Source organism: Gallinula chloropus (genome assembly GCF_964237585.1).
Source record: "Gallinula chloropus genome assembly, chromosome: 3".
In the NCBI taxonomy this organism is placed as follows: Eukaryota; Metazoa; Chordata; class Aves; order Gruiformes; family Rallidae; genus Gallinula; species Gallinula chloropus.
The window spans coordinates 33157286-33179439 of NC_140087.1; the positions used below are offsets into that span (position 1 = coordinate 33157286).

General features: G+C 36.2%; 1 protein-coding gene across 1 annotated transcript in view; it reads right to left on the minus strand.

Annotated features, from left to right (window-relative positions):
* ADGB (androglobin) overlaps window positions 1-22154 on the minus strand; it is a gene marked incomplete at both ends in the record, with an annotated part of 103665 nt that overhangs the window by 38955 nt on the left and 42556 nt on the right. Inside the window, 7 exon segments of the mRNA XM_084261049.1 lie at window positions 1979-2120; window positions 2753-2855; window positions 4351-4414; window positions 6333-6501; window positions 11442-11487; window positions 18727-18871; window positions 21536-21626. Coding sequence (XP_084117175.1) covers window positions 1979-2120; window positions 2753-2855; window positions 4351-4414; window positions 6333-6501; window positions 11442-11487; window positions 18727-18871; window positions 21536-21626 — 760 coding nt within the window.

Below are 22154 nucleotides of genomic sequence, written 5' to 3' on the forward strand. Positions count from 1 at the left end.
CCTGGCTCTTCAAATCCTGCATTTGTAACTTCTTGTTTCTCAAGAACCCCCAAGCATAAGCAGTAGATGAAAGCTGAGAAGTCACTATTATTTTATTTTTATTTTCTTCTTTAGGTTTTATTTGTATTTTCTTCAGCAAAACAGGTAGTTTTGCTCTTTCAGATGGATACAAACCAAAAGTGTTTAAGGGTTTTTAGTCAGGATTATAGTTAGCTACACTTGAAAATACATGTGCTGTAGAAAGCTTAGAGCTGAGTATTCTGGTCATGCATGACTTAGATGATAATTGCCATGTTTGCATTGAAAAACCCAGAAAAAAATTGCCATGCCAGATGAACGCTGCAGAGCAACCATTTATGGAGCAACTGTTGGCCAATTGTAACCTCCTAAGGTGGCAAACAACAGAAACCCAGTATGGCTTATCGGGATGCACTCATCTCACTCTTGTTTACCTTATATTCTACAATGGCTTCTAAACAAAAAAGAAATTATTCCTAACTATAGTTATACACCACAGGGGATTCATGCTCCCCTCCACTCAAAAATATCCTCCAGTCCCACTGAAATGCTCAAAGAGCTTTGTCAGTACCAAAGGGTGAAGCTTCACGGTCTTATTGTCATAATGGCATTTAGCCAGAGAAGTTCATCCTGGCAAAGCTCTAAGTGTCAACTTAAGATTCAGCAGTGACAGCAAAAATGGAAAGTTACCCTCACATGCACATTTGCATTTTTCAATTGTATATTCCTGCAAGTAAAATTTGAAATGCTCCTGGCCACCTATAGAGAGATGGAAGAAAGTGCCTTCCTAGCTTAGCAAACCATTTCTCATTTGGAATAAAATGGGGAAGTGGTCAATAGCCTATTTGTCTCCCACACCTGCTGTAAATAAATCTTCCTGAAAGCCTGCTGGCTTTGCTGGAGTAGAGAGAGTCAAAGGTGAGAAGCTTATCTATTTGAGCTGCCTGTACCTCTGGTAGTTTTAAAATGTGCAGGTGCAGAAATAGCAAAGATTTTGGCTTCTCGACAGGCCAGAGATAGGCAACTTTTGGAAACTACACTAAGAAAATATATGTGGTGGCTGAACTAACCTATAAACGCATTGCAACTTTTCCATTTTTAGTCTGAATGAAAACACAGAGAGCGCACTATTAAATAACTTTGATTCAATATTAATTTGCTACTACTATTGTTGGATTTTCTTTCTTTGCCTACTTATTTGAAATTTTACCTGATTTTTTTAAAAAATATGTTTTGTCTCATCTCTTTGAGATTAAACTGGTGATTATTTTTTTGAGAAGTAGACAGTCTCAATGAATTAGTCATCAACTTCATGCTTAAGGCAAGATTTGAAGATGCTGTCTTCTTTGTTTCACTAGAAGCATTTTCAGAAACTGAAAATTATCAAAGGCTCTTGTCTTTTATCTATTTCTTTATTTAAACAATCAGTCAATGATCTACACTGAATAACTGGAGTGTCAGTCAAAGAGAAATAAATCATATTAAGCAGTATGTGAATGTGAAGACAGAAATGCAAGATCTCATGAATAACCTCAGAATTTCTCCTATAATACATCATATATCCCGTTTCAAGAAAAGCTATAAAACCTCCTCTGGCTTCATCATGCTTTTACAGTTCCACTAAAAATCCTAATTCTTTAATTTTTGTTGGTATTACAGGAAACACCTTTAAATCATTCTAGTTAGAAAACACTTCTAAGTAGGAATTTGTATTCTAGGTTTTTAGCAACTCAGTGTGACTTTTTTGCTAAAAGCTCTTAAATGAGAGTAGAGAATTCGAAACATTTATAACAGTTTTGGCAATTATTTTAGATTCATAGCAATTTTTTACTTTTACCAAATCCTAGCTATTAATCAGTCTGATACTCCAAAAGTTTCTATTTTAGGAAATAAACCTGTAATTACTATGTAAAATAAATGATCTTCTCAAGCCTTAGGACAGAAATGAAGCCTCACGTACCCAACAGGAAGATTTAACACAGTAGCTTTGGTTGCAGATGTGTGCATCCCTAACAGAAGTTCTCCAGGAGTCACACATTTCCAAGAGAAGCGTTCAACCATCAGGACACCCTTTGAAATACCAGAACGTGCTTGTTTAGAACCTAGATTAAGAAAATAAAATAATCAAAACCAAACCTAACACCAAACCAAATCAAAACACCAACAGACAGAGAGAGAAATAACAGTAAAATGAAGACAGATAGACTTGTGCAGTATCTGTAGCAACTTCGCAGTCACTGTCTTAATTTAGGTTTGATAATTTGGGAGAAAAGAGCTAGTCATTTAAATTGCATAGATGGTACAGAATATGGATTATTTGTAATATTTACTAGACAAAAATAAACTTTTATCATCTTGCTGATTGTACTGCATTTTGACCAGCTCAGGCATAAAATACCTTGCAAGAATGGAATTTGTAGAAAAAGAAACCACAAGAAACAAGGAAATCCATACCAGAAACATATCAATGAAAAGCTTGCAGGAAATCATAATAAATAGTATAGGGAGGACTGCTTTCAAGAAAACTTCCATCATCAATAATATCATCAAATAATACCATCAAATAATAAGGCAGTATTGCTTGAATATTACTGTACTCCCCAGAATCAATTTGACTATTTAGTATTAAACTCTCAAACTGTGTCAAAATACACCACAGACAATGCAACAGCACAGACATGTTCAAGCATAGGAAACCACAACATTAACACAAGCTTTTCAGTGTTAGCTTTACCTCCAGTATCATCCCAGTGTACTAATGCAGAAAAGCTAACCAGGATTTCAATGGGCTTCAGGCTGTCCACAAGTAAATAATAGGAGACTCGGTCAGCAGTAAACTGCATAGAAAAATGGACATTTGTTCATCTTTCATTTTCATTGAATGTTGTGTGCCTGGGCTTACACGTAGTATGACTAAGCTTTCACATGTTGTGACCCTAGATGTGTTACGGGAAGTAAGTACCCGTCACTACTTCCAAACTTCAGGCATGTTGTTTAAACCCAGAGCTACATGTGTAAACCATCATGTTCAGTTAAAAGATAAACAAAAAAGATTTCTTGAATGATAATATATCTAATTGTCTGATACTAAATGGTTACAGTAAGATTGACAGGAATAAGCACTTTTAATTTGTAACATAACTAATTCTGCTTCACCTTTTTTTTTCTACAAAAAAAAAAATACAGAAGCATCACTTTTCACTCTCAACTTTAATACATAATTCCTGTGACAATATTAGAAAACTATAGAATGATCTGAAGGGGATCTGAAGGTGAATGAGTTTCTTTGCTACAGAACTGTTTTAATGCGTGTCTTCCAACATTCTCCAGTTATATCACTACAGTTTTTGTATTTGATCCTGGAATGCCACTACTACTGTCTTCAGAACACAAGAGTGTTTATAAGTCTGATACAGAATTTACCAAATAATTTAAACACCTCACCTTTATCAATGTAAAAAAATAGAATGTATTTCAGCAAAAAGTTAGTTTTCCAGCACAATAGCACACAGGCTAACATAGACTTGATGCTGATTATGGCTTGTGAAGGTATATTGCCAGCAACTGGGAAAATTACTTGTGATGTGATTACAAGAGGTGTGAAAATTCAGCTATACCATAATTATGTAGCATAATCCATGTAGTTAACTTACTCAGTAAAGGGTTTTACATAAAGTTCATGCCTGGAGTTTACATTTCAGTACTCTACCATTACACTTCAGTTACAGTACATAACCAGAGCTGGAACAGGATATTCAAGCACGTTGAATAACCTTCTGATGATATGAACTAACAGCAGCTTTAATGAAATACTGTAATTTCAGGGTAACTAAGATGTATTTCTGAATCCTGAACAGAATCTTGTAAATTGCAAAAAGACTTAGCATGCAAAGAGATAATGGAGGGCTACACTATACAGCCTCCTAATTTGGGGGTTAGGTGACAGGTAGATGGAGAACTGAAGGGCAGAATCTACAGCTGAATCATCGTTAAAATTAATTTAGTCTCTGAATTGTTGTAAGGTAGATTTAAATCAAGACAAAGAGAGAACAGAGATCTGATTCGCTGTAATATATAGTCTCACAACCAACTTCCATAATTTACATACTCATTTTTTTCATTATTGTGCAACAGCATTCCTTGTCTTAAACACAGTGTGATACTTCATGACATTTCACAGCAACTCAATTAATTATAGTAATTTTAATGTATTTTTATCTTTTTGGTAATAGCAGTTCTATGCAGTCTACCAATATAACTTAGGATATGTAATTACATAAGACTTTAACAAAGATTAAAAAAAGTACATAAAAACTCAACACAGTCATATACCTTAAAACCAGTCTTCTGATAGTTATAAGGGTATGTATGTGGCTTGTGGAAAACATACAGGTTCCTAGTGAGAAAATAAAAATAATTATAGAAAAGAATCTTAGTGTAAGTTACATATTTCAGGTAAATGTCTAGTAAATGTCTATTTCATAGTGTAAGTTACTATTTTTACTTTCATAAATCACATTTTCTCAAAACTGTTTACACATTTTTAGTTTCATAAAAGATGAATAGAATTAATCTCCAGAAAAAAGCAGCTGACATTAATTTCTGTCGTTACTGCACTGCTACAGTTTTCCATTGGAGGTCAGGCCACTAATTTGTCCAATTTGAATCTATAAATTTTAAAAAGTTAATATTATTCTAAAACTTCCATGCCTGCCTGAAAATTACTGTCATAATTCTCTCTATGAAGTGTCACTGTAATGATGATCTATTTTGTACAGTTTATTAATATGCTTTTCTAATTCTGTGGTGTTTGCACACCGTCAAAAAGATACTTAGCTCCTTACAACAATTTTTCTGACCTTGATTTAACCAAGGGCAAGAGAATGACTTCAGCTTTGAGGATAGAATCACCAGTGATTTTACATAAATGTTTTGATTACTGAGAAACTTCACCAGGATACATTGCTGACATAGCAATTCCTACTATGACTAAAATCTTCCTGATTTCTCATTTGATATGAACTTTGAACATTCATCTTGTTTTCACTGTATCTGAGATACAGGCATGTCAAACAAGGAAATGCTTTCAATAGAACTGACTGGTAAAATGAAAGTCTTAGGTATATAATTTCTTCCGAGTGATAAATTCTTCAAAGATCAAGCAAGATACTTTAACAGCTACTTTATCAGTTCACTGTGAAAATAAGTAAACTCTCACACATTTAGGGACAGGAATAAGACTGACAAAGGCTCTATACATTAATTAACATTAGAATGATCTACAAAAGGTAACAGTACTTTAATGTTTGACTAACCAGTAAAAAAGTTCATATTTTAGGTTCTCTCTATCACATTTTAAGCAAGACTTCAAAAGGAAATTACTTTGTGATGCTTTTCTTTAAGGGGATCAAGGGCATCCTCAGTAAGTTTGCACAACACCAAGTTGCGTGGGAGTATTGATCAGCTTGAGGGTAGGAAGGTTTTACAGAAAGATCTGGGCAGGCTGGGTTAATGGGGCAGGACCAATTGTATGAGGTTCAACAAAGTTAAGCACCTGGTCCAGCACTTAGGTCACAACAAGTGGGGTACGAAAGTTTATTATAGGCTCAAGAAAACATCAATTTTTTACAATAAAAGTTTCCCAAAGAAATCTTAATTACAAATTCACATAATTAAAAAAAACCACAACAAACAACTGGGTGAATTTCTGATGAAATTACTTATGAGCAATGTCAGATTCTCTAAAAGATCTGTGTAATACTAGGCTTCTTAAAGCTGACAGCCAGAAGCTAAAGATATTGCTCTACAATTACACCAGCTTTTTTCATGTTTCCAGACATATAACGGCCTTGGAACTATATTGAAAACAGAGCAAAAGAAAGCACCTAGTTGACCAAGCTGAGCTGTGCTGATGGCAACAGAAGATTTCATCAATATTTTTGCAGACTCGGTCTGTCCAGTGGCTGCCACATCAGGTATATCAGTACCATAATAGCTCCACACTCCATGACTTAACATCTTCCACCCACCCTTCAGCCTGACATATGCTTTATGAAGCTGGTGGTTGTATTCTCTGCTGTACTTTGGAGAACATATCCAAGACACAGCATGGGGCTGCTCTGACAGACTCTCTGCCAACAAGGACAGTAAGTCTGGTCTGAAGAGTAGCCTTGGGACTACCCTGAAAGGCAGGATAATTATACAAATAAGATCTGTTGAGAAGACACAGGTTTTTTTATAGTGTCACAATTAGCATTTTACCATTGTTATACTGTATATTTTATGGAATAAATCCCAAAAACTCAGTTCCTTACTGGAAACAAACAGAGAAATCTTCAAAACTAATCCAGGTTTCCCTGGAAACAGAAGTCCTTTCTGACTTGATTTCTTCCTTTGATTTATCCCCTTTCTGGTTGTTCATTTCAATATCAGCTGCTTCTGACTGTCGGTTTGCATCAAAACAGATATTCTCATGTAATTTCTCTGCAGAGACAGGAAGACACACAGAGTCAATACAGTGACATTATGCACATTAAAAGTATTATCATTCTTACATTGAAAAACAAGCCTAAATTACCAGGATACTTTCCAGGTATCTAAGAGTTTAAAAATAAAAACTAACCCACAAACCTACAAAACTCAAAGATCACTGAAACAAATCTATATAGATACTTTCTGTTTACAGTTGCAATTGATTCATTATTCTGCCTCAATGGACTGAGAGCACCCCGAAGGAGAAAGATTTGGGGGAGCCTAGAAACTCCACAGGAGCCAGCGATGGGTGCTTGCAGCCCAGAAAGCCAACTTTATCCTGAGCTGTATCAAAACCCGTGTGACCAGCAGGTCAAGGGAGGTGGTTCTTCCCTTCTACTCTGCTCTTTTGAGATCCCACTTGGAGTACCGCATCCAGCTCTAGGGCCCCCAGTACAAGACAGACATGGACCTGTTGGGGCAAGTCCAGGGGAGGACCATGCAAATGATCAGGGGGCTGGAGTACCTCTCCTAGGAAGACAGGCTGAGCAAGCTGGGGTTGTTCAGCCTGAAGAATAGAAGGCTCCAGGGAGATCTTACTGCAGCCTTCCAATACCTGAAGAGGCATATAAGAAACTGGAGAGGGACTGTTTACAAGGGCATGTCGTGATACGACAAGGGATAATGACTTTAAACTGAAGGAAGGTAGATTTAGATTAGATAAAAGGAAGAAATTTTTCATTGTGAGAGGAATGAGGCAATGGAAGAAGGTACACAGAGAAGTTGTGGATACCCCACCCCCAGAACTGTTCAATGTCAGACTGGATTGGGCTTTGAGCAATCTGGTCTAGTGCCCATGTCAGTATTCATGGCAGGGGGGTTGGAACTAAATGATCTTTGAGATCCCTTCCAACCCAAACCATTCAACATTTCTATCATATATTGACCTGTGCACTAGAACCTTTAATATAAGCATGTTATGTGAACATATATATCAATTCTGGAAACATAAAGTCATTTATATAAAGAAAAATACAATCCCTTATCCAAAACTCCTATTCACTGAAAAGCTGATGGGGCAGTATAGAGATTTTTAGACCACGCATAGAAAATAAAAAATACACCAAGTTGCTTAAGGTGTAAAGACTTATCCTTGCCTCCAGTACTTAGATAGCACTCCACTGTGACGCCAGTCACATGAATCAGTCCAACTACTTGTAAACATAAATAGATTTGAACTACATTACATGAATTTTCTTGTAGGAAGATCAGAACTACTGTCAGATTCATACCAAAATATAAACACAGAAATGTCATGCAGATATATTTTGCAATCATTTAGTAACTTTCAAGTTGTGTTTCAATGTCACTTTCTCTGCCTCTGATCTGTGAGATTCACATAAACAGTTATTGAAGATGTTTAATTTGGCCCAAAAAGTAGTTTTGAGAATAGCTCACAAGAGCTGAGAAGAGTAGAACAGAACAGCTCAAACATGAAGATCTATTATTTCAGAATGTTTGCCAAATAAAAAGGTGAGGTAATAAACAGGTAGGGTATGAAAAATGAGAATGTTGATTAGAAAAATACACAATTTATATTTAAATGTTCTTGTAATATTTCATGACACACAATGATATGTTGGATAACTAAAGAGTTTATAAGACGCAGGCAGCTCTAAATTAGCATGCAACTATTTTCAAGAACTGAGAGAAATGGAATATAAGGAAATGCACAGAAGACCTTTTCCTCTTCCTAATACTATGGAAAAAATTACCTGCAATCTATACAATCCATGTTTTTTCTTAGATTTAAGTTGGCTTACAAAAGGTGTGTATCACAGACAGCATGATGATGGGGTCACCAGAGCAGAAATCTTCACCTTCCTGAGACTCAATGTTGCTCTTTGTTCAATATGAATATAAATACTAGCAATAGACTTTTTCAGAATCAATAGGGTCAGTAGATCTCTGTAGCCTTCAAGTAAAAGGTAACCCTACATCCTATTTAAAAGTCAATACATAAACCTTTCGGTTGATTATGTATGCAAACTGGGGTCAGAGGGAAGATAGCTCTTCCAGTGCAGCTAAAGGAAAGCAAAATCCATGTCAACAAAATGACTAAAGCTCCCACTTCTTTTTGAAGACCTAAGGAGAATCTTGAGATCATGTCATCAAATAGCATAGTTTATCCTTTTTGATCTACACAGTCCAAAGACAGTACTGTTCAGAGCTTTCTGAAACAGTTAGAATAACAAAGTTAATCAAACTGCTATCATTTACCTTGCATGCAGAAAGTGCCATTTCTAGTTATGAGAAACTGCAAACACTGGGTGATAGAGTGATAAGTTTAAAGCAAATCTTAGGAGATGTTAGTATAAAAAGGTATTTCTTTAATGACAAATGGAAGATGATTGTAGCAGATAATTGTCTGTAATTAGCATATAATTAATTCCTTGAACAAACGCAAATACTAATAAAATACACAATAATATAATATGATCTTATTACAAACACTGCAGAAAGTATCAGAAAAGGAAGCAGCATATTTGAAATCAAGAATTTTATGCTACTGTGAACTCAAACAACAAAGATTAATGCTACAATCAAGCCAAAGAGAAAAAAAAAAGTAACTTGATTAATGAGGTAAAACATTCAACTACAGAAGTAATAATAAAGCATGCATAGTAACAGAAAATAGAAGACAAATAAAAACAGATCAATAACTAAGAGCACAGCAGCATACACACTGGAATGAGTAATTGAAAAAGGGAAAAACAGTAGTAAACGAACACATATTAGCAGAATTTATCACAAAAATCCCTATTTGCATGGTAAAAAATATTGTACTGCATGAACCTCCCAAAATGATTAGAAAGAGTAACATTCTTAAGGTAAGAAGACACATTTTTAAGACAGTTTACCATCAAATGCTGTCAATGCTTTTGGGAAGTGTCATTTTTCAAACTCTGGCACTTTACTCAGATGCTTAAATTGAAATCAAGCACCTCATCAAACTGACTACAGGTTTGGGTGCAAACATTCATTCAGTATTTGGAAACTTTGTATCTGGCTCTTTATAATTATGAGCAAGCTGTTTAGTAGAACACAGTAATAAGTAAATAAAAAAACTTGCTAGCCCTGTAAATGAAAAAAAAATTATAAGAAAATACTACCTTGTAAAGAATTGTTCAAAATGGTTCAAAATATAATGACTTCCATTTCAGTTTTCAGTAAGAAAGGAGAGACAAGCTGGCTTATTGGAATAGAGGTACAAACCCAGAACTTTTCCATTTACAGCAGAAATTGCAAGAATTTAACACACTGAACGTGAAGGTAGTAGCTAATTTCCATAACAGAGCACACAGATAATGGCACAGGAAATCTCCAATCCCTAAAGTAGTGCTTAAGATATCTTTAAATGTTGGTTTTCTACCTTGAATTGGAAGATTAGTAGATGCTTTAAAGAAAATATTAAAGTTATTAAGTAACAACAGATTTCTTAGTCCAATGCTAATAAACCAAACTTCAAAACCAGGCAAATAGGTAGATGAATTGCAAGGAAAAATAACTTCATTCAGGCAGAACATGTCAGACTATTTAGGGTTTTTGAGTTTGTTGTATTGTTTAGTTGGTTGTGGGTTGTTTGGTTTTTGTTGTTGGTTTTGGATTTGGGTTTTTTTGTTTGTTTGTTTGTTTTCGTTGGGGGTGAGGGAGGCAGGAGAGGGGGGAATAAAAAGAAAAAATTCACCCAAAGAAACAGAAGTATCGTACATATTCTGCCTAAAACTGAAGTGCATTTTCACTACAATAAAAGCTCTATGTAATTCTGCAGAGCTGAAGACAACCACTCTATCAACTTCATGTCCATTTTAACAAATTCTAGCTACTTTTTATGGGAGGGGGGAAGAAAAAGGTTGACCCCATGACCAAAGATTTCCACTTTACTGTATACTATTCCAATATACCCTGCATAGAACGTACAATAACGTAATACTTAATTACAGTATACTTATTTGAAATTTCCCTTCATGGTTTTGTCAGTTTCAACCTGCATTTAATTTCATTATGGCTCTGGACAAATACTGAACAGCAAGTTTTCTGTGACATTCCAATCATGGACATAATGTGATACTTCAAACAACTTCCATCAGATCCAATATCCTCAACAAAATCATACAAACCCACTTAATCTAGAGAATTTAAATGCTTTATTGTAACATCACCACAGACAGAAGAAGTGTAAGTGTATGAGTTTTCATTATGCAACAAAGCCCAGTTAAGTGTAATTATATGTTTGAGAACAATTTTTTTGTTCTGGTAGATTTGCAAAGCCATGATTTCCTACTCTGAGGACATTCTAGAGAACAACAGTGATAAACGATACTTTTACCAAAAGATTCACTGCATTTGGTGAACCTCAATAGCACAAAATTTCAGTGGACTTTATCAGCCTGAGTAGTTTCATGAGAACATTTTAAACTTTTTTTTTTTTTTTTAAACAAGCATAAAAGGAGAGAGATGCCTGAACTCCAAGGCTGAAATACTGATTCACAAAAACCAATTCTTTAACTAGGAAAGGATTTGTTTATATGTGTGAGTTAACTTGTAAAATATCACAGCTCTCAACAACAATTAGTTTCAAATTCATTTCAATTGAACAGAACTTCCCAGACTCTATTCATATATTTAACTGTCTAATGACCTGTAAACCAAACTCCAAAGAGATAAAGTTACTGAATTCTCATTCATATATTTTGCAAGATTTCAGCAATTTAGAGATTTTTAACACCAATCTGCAGATTCTATGCTATGTAATTGTACATGCTGTTAACAGTTTGAAATATTTGCCTGTAAAACCAACACCCATAAACAAGACTGATGCTAGTTGTACATGAGGATTAATTTTGAGGCATAATGGCAGAAGTCTGAATATAAACTTCAAACACACTTACCTTTATCAGGTGTCTCCACATTTTGCTGGCAGAAGAGGGTAGCCTGCTATGTGGTGGGGAAAAAACAAGAAAAGTGTTGATGATAATCTTGCAGTGTTTCATTACAGAAAATACTCGGGTTTGGGGCAGCCTTCCAGAGATTGAGAAACAGACCAGGAACTTATCATTGTAATATTTTAATTATCAAAAAACTAAAAATAATAAAATTCACTGTAATACCTATGTATACATCATGCATTGACAGACTGATAATTTTCTAGATGTGATGTGATCTGTACCTGTGTTCTGGAGTCTGGGATAAAAGCTGTTCCATATGCCTACTCCTCTGCTATTAAAAAAAGTGTTCCTTGATAATAAATTAAGTTCTATTTTAAGTGCTAATTAGGCCAATTTGAGAACCAATTCTGTCCTTTTCTATTCTAAGTTTCCATTCTTCGAAAGTATATAAAGGGTTTCTTTTCCAAGAAGCTTGTGAAAATGTACACAACCATCGCTGGCAATAACATGTCTGACTGCTGCAGCATTTAGTTTTCTACCAGTTGCATAACTAAGAAGCAGCCTGCTCTTTTTTAATGCTTTTGGCAAACAACTTTATTTCCAAACTAAAGCTGCTGAACTAATATGACTGCAACATACAGTAAAGTTAAAAGTTGAAATCAAGTTAGCCAGCCTTTCAGAAAGTCCACTCATTAAATTTGCAAGGAGTCCTTTTCTTTGAGAGATTAAAATCTTTGATATTGTTAAAAAAGCATGCCTAGCCATCCTTTGTTCTGACTGCACTCTTACCTGCAATATGACACACTCAGCACAAGTCTCCCTGACCTTTTTTTTTTTTTTTTCCTCCTTTCTTTCTTCTTTTTTACAGGGGAGGGAGAACAGGAGAAAGATTCCAGAGATTCCAGTTTATTTCCTAGTAGAATGTAGGTTAACTGGGCTGGCTTTCCCTTTGCAAAGATGAATATTAAAGCTTAAAAATTTTATTGGAACCAAATTTCCAAGCCTCTTATCATCCCGGGTCTTCCTTTAACAAGATTCATCATCCATGCCCTCCACCCAAACGCCCCTCTCTTTGCATGTCAAGGGCACTAATGTTGAAACTGATAGCACTGAGCTGGTCAACATCTGGACACACAGTTATTTTCAGTTCTGCATTTTGAAGAGTTTGGGGAGCTACATTGACTTGATGCTGCTTTCATGCTTTCTTGATTCAATCTAGAAACATTTTTGAATGGCAGACTGACATAATTTAGAGACTGAATAAGTTAGCCTTGATTACAGCTCACAACATCATCTCAGCTTGCACAAAGTCATTCTGCTGTAACACTAGATCTGCCTCAACCCTCCTATTAGATAACTCTGCACATACAATACAGAGGGACTTGTGAATGCTTCCTTAAGAGAAAAAAACCTTATGGCTTTATATTTTAATAACTAGCTGCAGTAAAAGTCTTCCTCCACAAGTCCAGAATACACTTAGGAATCTCACCTCTGTCAAAATTTTAGGTGTTTGACCTTCTCTGAAGGAACCCAAGGAAAGTGCTGAGAGAAGAATTTAAAAATCTGTCCAACAATAGGACGTACCAAATTATTTAATACTTCTAATTTAACTGCCGTATTGCTCATTGAGAGAATGTGAAAGTCCCCTTTTAGCACAGCACAAATCCTAAATTCCGTTCCAGATCTTTTGTGGGTTTTTTTAAAGAATGCTCATGAGTCAAAGGTAGGGACAGATCTAATATAAACAGCAATTAAGAGAAAAATACCGACATTATTGAAATTGTTAACAGTTGGTTGAACAATTCAGTAGTTGAAACACAAGGTGTCTTACAAGTCCTTTTTTAGATTAATTCCTTGCTTTTCTAGAGCAAATGAGCTGAAAAAGACACAACTGGATTTTGCAATTGGTCATGTATTTCAATTTCAGCTCCTGTTGCTGGACTTGTGTACACACAACTGGGCAAATGGCAAGCTGGGATCACTTGTCATGTGAAACTGACAGACACACTTTAACGTTTGCGTCTGAAAAATCTCTAGGAACACATGGATTGTCTTTCCCCTTTAAATTGTGACTTCAGAAGTACGCATACATTGTGCTGTCATATTTCTGCACAGGAGTCTACAACTTACAAGATTCCAGTATAGCCAGATTTCTGGTAGGAGTCACAGAACTTACCAAACAGGCTAACTGTACAATTTCCTGACAGTACCCATGATCCATAATTCTAGCACAAACACATGGCAGCTTACTATAGAGCTACTTTGTTGGTATTAACAGCTGGCAAGAGGAAGGACTGGAGAGATACCAAAAATCCTCAAAAGTGGCTTCAATAGCATTTCCCCTAGAGGAGGAGCATGTACCCTGGAAAATCAGGATTATTAGCAATGTTGTTTAACTCAGTTCAAGCTATGAAAGCCGTGTAGACTCTCCTGTAGGCTCATGTACTCAGTTTTTGGAGCTCAACTGTATAATAATCAAAAGCTGTCTGCTGCTTTAATAGCACAGGATGTGTTTGTCTACCTATGCCTCACTGATACTAAGACAACTGGGAGTGTCAAAGAAGTCCTCATCCTGTTATGCTGTTGCTTCAGCTACAGTGACAAAGACATTGGCACAGAAAGAGAAACTAAAGGCATTTTTTTTCTCCTTAACAAACACAGGTTGTTTGAAAGGTCAACTCTGCTGCAACAGTATCTGATAGAGGAAGAAAGTCAGATCCAGCTGTGAAACATGAAAGCATGTTCACAGCTAGATTCAAGGAGAATTTAGTTACCTATTGTTCTACCTGCAATAAATATGAAGTCCGAACACAAAATCTCAGGAAAATTTGGTAGCTAACATAATCTAATTCATCATCTACTATGTCATATAATCAACACATATTTGTAAAAATAATGGCAATTCATAAGCATATGGGTATCTCATTACTTTCAAGGATTCATTTGCATTATTCTGCCTTCTAACATTATATCAATTTTATCCAAATCACCAAATACTATGGTACAAAATCTGTCTGCTTCTTTTATTTTAATAGAGCCAGTATCCTTGTCTCCTGTAGAAAAGATGCACAGCAAAACCTTTCACACCAGCTTTTCTGTAAAAACAGTTCAACCCAGTCTTCTTCCAAAAATAAGCTCTCTGGATATAATTGCAGGTGAAGGAATAAAACTTCAAAACACACCACCTTCAAGATTAAAAAGCCATTTTAAATCTACCTCCAAAAAGACAAAGACGACCAACACATTTCTTAAGATCCAACATAGTATTAAATTTCTGATGTTGACCTGAGAACTCTATCACCAAAGGGTTTTGCAAATATAGTCACTTGGACACATTCTTTTTTTGCCTGCTCCTGAGTAACTGTTTTCACTAAATGGTGTATCAGTTCTAGTTTTAGCTATAATGTGGGAGAAAGTAACAGAGGTGCCTGTTGTAAAAAGGCAGTGGTACACAAGAACAAACAGCTGCAAAGTTGTGCACAGACTGAGGTATAGGAATGGCTTAAAAATACTGGATTACCAACTTGGTTTCTCTTTTAGTTGGTCTCTATCATCAAAACTGTTCCTATCAGTATAAGCAAGGAGATTTTTATGGGTCCATCAGAAAGGTTCTCTATACCACAAATGAGTAAACTGAGAACTCAAGTCCCTCATCTAATTCACTTTCCTCATATCTCATGTGTACATTTTATCCTAAAAAAAATAAGAAAGAAATTTTAATTTTATTCAGATTAATTAAAAAAAAATAGAATGTTGTATTTTCTACCTAGTCCTCCTGTTGACTCAATAGCTTATAAAATATGTCACAAGAAGGATTAGAATTTCTCTTTTTTGGCATGAGTACTTTGAGGATGCAAGTTATAATGCCATGTCTTTCAACCTGATATTCTGCAAAGAAGGTACAGCCAGCTCCTAAAATTTCATCTTTAATTTATCACTAGTCTCTGTTTCTGTGACAACAGACCATAGGAACAGTGAATCAGATATTTGGTGATGTAACTTCATACAGTTTACATTGGAGTGAATTGAAATATGCCAATTTAAACTTTCCAAGGATATGGCACAGCAGCTGACTGAAGTTCAGTCAGCTTAAAGCATAAAACTGCTGCATCCCAAATAATTTACAAAATCTTTTAAAGAGACATCTCCTGAATAGCAATTGCACAGTTTAAAATGGAGACAAAGTTATTCACACTCAACATACAACAATAAATTCTACAAGTTAGCCATAACCTAGTGGGTGGGGAATATCAATATTTCTTTTTCAGTGTTTCCCTAATTACTAGCTGATTTAAAAAAAAAAATGAAATTATTGATGTATATTGCTATTTCAAGCTTTAAAAGTATGGGAAAAAAGCTCTCCTATAATGAATCTCCTAGAGGTATCCATGTAATTTCGTGCATAAAAAGAATTAATTTGTGACATAAAGAGGATTTTTCTGCAAGATAAAAACACTATTCCCTTTTGGAATCCATACAAATGCAGTCCTACTTACATATTGCAGCTAGTAGCAGGCATAGCATTCTTCAACTGAAATTTAAATTGAAGCAAAAGGTTCAAGTGTAAGTCAGCTTGCTGCTCATGCCTTCTAACATCTCATGGCTGATTCAGGTTGCCCTTAGACTAGTGTCACACTCATGTTTTCTTACAACCACTCTAGTATTATTGTTGCCTCTCATTTTCTTACTTTCCCTTGCCTTTCTTTGACTGCACTGTGACAGTACAGCTTTCTGCAATCTTTCTTATGCTCTTGGACTAGGGGAGAAAATCGAAATGACATTCCAAACTACTTTTATGCTTCCAGCACATAAAAATCTTTCAGTTTTTTATTTACTAAATGTACAGCTGTACATTTAGAAAGGCTGAAGCCTTGCAACCAATAATTATTATATATTGTTAATATGCTAAAGCTCCTTTTCCTGCTGCTTTTCTAATGGTTTTCCTAATTCACACTTACTAAAAAAACTTCTAAAAGGTCACAAAATACTAATTAAACTATTGTTTATAAAATGTACAAATGCAGAATAGGTAAATATATATTCTGTTGCAAAGAATTCTCCTTCACCACCTGATTTTAAACTAGTAATTACCCAATAACTATATACAGATGTACATTTTCTATACACACAACAGAGAACAGATTAAAATAACTGAGTTTCAGATCTGAAATACAAAAAGGCATTACAGTATACTCTGTAGAGAAAGCATATAGATAAAACCTTCAAAAATTACATAGAAAATTATTTCCCTTTTATTTCAAAATTTACCAAACTAAATTATGTTTCCTTTTTCAGGAAGATACCTAACACTACCCTTGACAGCATGTCTTTGGTCTTCAGGTACATTTTGTAACCCCAGAGGCAGTCACTACACATCAACCAAATAACCATAAATGTTATCCTCAAGTTTATTTACCAGTTTGTCCCAAGAGAGATCAGTAGAAATTTTAAATTAATTAGGTCATCGTCAATACAGGATTGTGTGGACAAGGATTTGTTGCTGTTTTTCTTTGATGCAGAACTATGGATGAATACATTTTATAGGTTCTTTTAAAATAGTTTCTATGTTGTAATCATATTGAATGTAACAGATAGTGAAGTAGGACTCATTCTTTACTTGGGATAGAAAATTAATCCAGAGGGGAGAACTGTAGAGAACATTTACAAGTTGAGACTTCATCTTTCTCAAAGTATAAGTGGGTCATTCTGTCAGATTCAGATTTTGAGTATAACTTCACTGAATGCTTTTGTGTATTGCTTAGACTGCTTCTTGATTTTAAGAAAAATTTAAGAGAAATACTATCACACTCTTATGGGCAGTGTTTGCTTCAATAAGTATGAAATTGAACCCATCTGAAAGAATATCACCCTCCTACACTGTCACTCTGGAAACTTTAGGATCTAATTCATGGCTGAGGAGCGAGAAGGCAAAGGTTCTGAAATTTAAGAGCAGGCCAATTCAGAATTGAAGCCTTAATTCTTTTTCTATATCTATCCAGAAGTCTTTCAATTAAGAGCCAAATGAGGGTGTCGTTCTAGGGCAAAAGTTTATAAAGTTCATTTTTTTCAAGCAGCCACGTGCCTACATCAGCACTATAGAAATAATACCCAGTAATTGCAACATTACTCAGTCCACGCGGCTGACTGCTCGGAACCAGCGCAGCCAGAGCTGTAGCGATAGATCGTGAACTGCAAGAGCGTTTGGAGTGATTGCTCTGCCAGGAGAACCCTCTGTGAAGTGGGAACACCCGGCAGCAAGCGGTAGCTCTCTCCCGAGAGAGGCTGACACGGCATAGGCGTTGCCAGGGCAACAGCGGCCCCAGCACCGCCCATCGCCTTGAAAAAACCTTAGAGAGGGGAGGTCAACGCGGGCGCTGTGCTGACCCTGTAAGCTCGTGTGGACAGGCAGGTAAATTCTGTCTCTCAACACCTGAGGAACTGCCTCACCTACTGACAGTCTCTGAGACCACAGATTAACATGGCCTCTACCCGGCAGAGGGCTCGCCCCATTAAGAGCATGGGGACCTAGACCGAGGGCCTGTCCAGGAGTGAGGCTGTCTCTGGCTGCAGGGAGGGCCTGAGCCCGCTCCTGCTGGTGGATGGTGGTGGCAATTCCACCTGTGTGAGGTGTGAGCAGGTGGAAGATCTGCTTAGCATGGGGGCAGACCTCAAAGAAGAGGTGGAGAGACTGAGGAGCATTAGGGACTGTGAGCGGGAGATTGACAGGTGGAGTAGCTCCCTGGCATCCCAGAGGGAAGCGTGCCAGGAAGACATCCCTCAACTGATGATGGTCCCCCTGCCCTGTCCTGGTCAGCCAGAAGGGAGTGACCTGAACCCTGAGGAAGGCTGGAACACAGTCCCAGCTCGCCATCATAGGCACTCCCCCTGCCTGCCTACCCCGCTCCCCCAGGTTTCCCTAAGCAATAGGTTTGGGGTCCTGAAAGTTGACAAGGAGGTAAGTGAGGAGACTAATGCAGCCCCTCTGCCTCAGAGGAAGTGGGCGCCTTTTTTCCCCCTCTCCTAACTATTCTGAAGACTCTCCCATCAAATTGATTTTGAAAAGCAAATCCAAAATATTTTATAGTGTTAGCAATAGGACTTCCCTACATAACAATATAACTATAAAGTGGAAAGAGCAGGGAAGCTACTTAAATACCAGTGGAAAAAAACCTACTGAAAAGTCTTTAAAAGCCTATATTTAACTATTAAATATTTTCTATTTTGTCTTTCCTATCCTTTGGAATATAAAACTAGATTAAGTTAAAAAAAAAATCAAGAAAAATATTACCTGAGAAGAATCTTCTGCATTTGAGTGTCCCCCACTTTCATTCGTATCCACATTACTGTCATTTACATTTGCATCATTTTCAGTAATGGAAGGGAGACGGGACATGGAATGAAATCTTTTTGTGATGGTAGACTGAAGAAAGTGGCTAAATAATAAAAGAGGAAAAGAGAACTCAAACACTTTAATCCATACCTTTATTTTTCTTAATAGAATTCCTAACTGAATTTTGTCAAAATCATTTGTGCCTCCTTTAGTTTGACAGCTTAATAGGGCAGCACAAAATCTATACATGCATATATTCCTTAGTCTTACTGGCTTGGCACTGCACGCACGCCTACAACTCAGATGACCCAAACTGTTGCCCTCTTACCTAACCCCTAAAAATCCAAAACCCAACTCAGCTATGGGAAAACTAGATGATAGTTACAGAAATGAATAATTTCATGGTCCCTAGACATGAAGAAAAAAAAAAAAAAAGGGAGAGGAGGTGTATTTTGTGTTAGAATAGTTTTTTGTCTTTTCCCTCAAAATGGGTCTCCATAACTACCAGACAGCTAACACACGCCATAACCAAGGAAACCTGTGCAAGGCCTATTCTGGCTATAGTAAAAGAAAGCTCTGTTGCTGACTTCAGTGGAGGCAGAAATAAAAACTGATGGAAATATAAATAACTCCTTGCCTGTTGAGTGAACTAGGAGAACAAGATCAAAACAATGCTGCACACATGCCAATTAGAAATAAATGCTTAATTGTATTATTGCAGCAATAAAGAACAGATAAAAATGTAACCAATGTGTTATCTAACCCTCTTCCTAAGAATTGAAATAATGAAATATCAAGATCTTTAGCAGTAACAGAGTCACAATTATCTTCTCTTTGAGTGTTTCGAAAGAATTTTATTAGAATAAAAGCAGGAGATTAAAAACAGATTCAGTCCTAAATATGTATCTAATTCTCTTATCTTATTTAGGCAGCTATATTACTTTAATGAAATGCTAATACTCGCCATATATTTTTGGTTACTACCTGTTAATTAAATCACAAGAGATTTAATTAGCTGATTGTCATGGAAACTTAGCACATTAAATAAACTGTCCTTAAAAAAATGAAGTAACCTTGACCATGAAGTAACATGTTAAATATGAAAAAAATAGAAAATGTTAACATGCAAATACTGCAACATTTGAATTATTATTCTCTGATTCTTCTAATAATCTATTAATGGATATTGCTTAGAGCATTTTTATGTATTTCTACTCCTACTATTTGAAAACAAACAATAATTAAATGTATTTTTAACCAGGGAAATGCAACTGTATAAGGAAAACAATGGTATTACAAGAATATTCCAAGGTAATTTCTTCTATGGACAAATGATGCTGTAAAAAAAGCCCTTACATTCTAACTGATTTATTATCATCCCATTCAGTCATGATGATCAAAATTAAAAATTTGTCAAGTACATAATTTATTCAGGTTACTTAGACATGTACTTAAAAGGTGTACACACCTTAAAAATATGACAGACAATGTTGTTGAGCTCAAATCTCAAGAAAAGAAACATCCTCAAAACCAATGTAAACCTTTTGGTGCTCCCTTGGTATGTGACACATTCAATGTTTTCTCTGTCAGGGGTTCAGTTGGAATAGAAAAAGTAAGATTAATAATTCCAGCAGTTGTCTACTGAACTTTCATATGGTAAACTGAAGCCTGACAGTAATACATTTTGCAGTGGGTGACAGGGAAAAAACCCAAGGCCCTGATACACTTCATAGCAATATTTCTTTTCCTGTCACTGAGCAAATAAGTCAATTTTTGAAATTCCTTCTCAGAGACACTCTGTTTAAACACCATGGTTTTCAAGGGTTTACAGGACTTTCAAACAATCTTTAACAGAAGACATCTACACAAAGTTATGTTTTGAGCAAGCTGCTTCACCTGCACTCTCAGGCTTCTTTTAACAACTATGACAGAGAACAGCCTGTTTTATTCATAAACTTTAATTGCTATGTGCCAAATGTGTGACACCCAATAAAGTATTGGCCAGCTACTGCAAGAACTGAAAAAGACAAATAGCTTGAGGAGAACATTTGAAAGATATCAAAGACTATTCTGTTTCTGGTGGAAGTGATCTACTGAATATTCTACATCATTGGGCCCACTGAGCAGAGAAGCTGGCAAAGTGCTTTTGCTTGACAGAGCTCCCAGCCCTTCAGACATGCTGAGAAGTCTGCATCCACCCAAGGTACCGTCTGCAGGGGGTATGACAAATAAGGACCTCCCCTCAGGTGTGCCTGCCCACCACTTGATGGGCTTTCTCATCAGCACGCAGATTAGCAGACTGGAGGAAGCAGCATATAAATAGTAGAGCACCCCAATTTACATCTCCAACAGGAGGGGTATGCCAGTAGAGGAACCTGTACTCCCAAAAGAGAAGATGCACATGTAACCCACGATGACAGGAGGGTGTGTATAATTGCACATGTATGCCTCTGTCTGCATGCTCAGAAATTCTTGGGATTACTTACAGCAAGGAGTTCTGAAGTTTGAAGGTGTTCATTAACATTTTGTAATCATCTAGTACAGTGCAAAATTGGCTGCATTGTTGATATGGATCCTAAATATACAATTCACTGATTGCTAATTGTGTGACATCAATAAAACAAAAGTATTGTGATCCTGATGTGCTTTAAACTACATGAACTGAGCAGTTTTTCCCTGTGACATAAGTAAACAGAGGCCATTGTGCTTTCACAGTGAAACAAACTAACACTTGGATGTTATGGCTGAAACTATATTGAATACTTACGTGTCTGTGGGTATTGTGATAAGATTCAATTTGTAATTCAAAAATAGACTAGTGATCTCAATATGTTCTTCAGGTTTCTTTATGACAGGCTCTGGGAAAAAAGCAGCAAATTTTACTTTCAAGAGAAGTATTTCAAGTTATGTAATTCTGACAAACGATTTCACTGGGGATGGATCACCCCTAAATAATACTCTTCTCCAAGTATTGCATACACATGAGTGGAAGAGAACGACGAGGGGTAGCTTTAGGTGATATATCATGAAAAAAAATAAATGCTTAACACTCTGATCCTCAGCCTGCAAGGTATTGAAAGTATGCTTAACCTATATCTAAGGCTAACCAAGGTAGCTTAGAACTACCATGGAAGCACATTCTGCCTTTGCTAATTTTGTTTCCGATCTCAGTATATTTTGCTAGCATTCCTGTAACACTTTCATATTCAAGCTCACTCATATCATGCATTTAACTGCATTATGCAGGATAGACAAAGCCTAGAATAAATTTACCCTTAAAACTATGAGTTGTTGCAGCGGGACTTGTCACATACTTTACAGGTTTAAAAGGTGTTCAGAAGCTTTGATGGCTCTGCCTCAGAAAAGCTTTTGTGTTGCTTTGATAA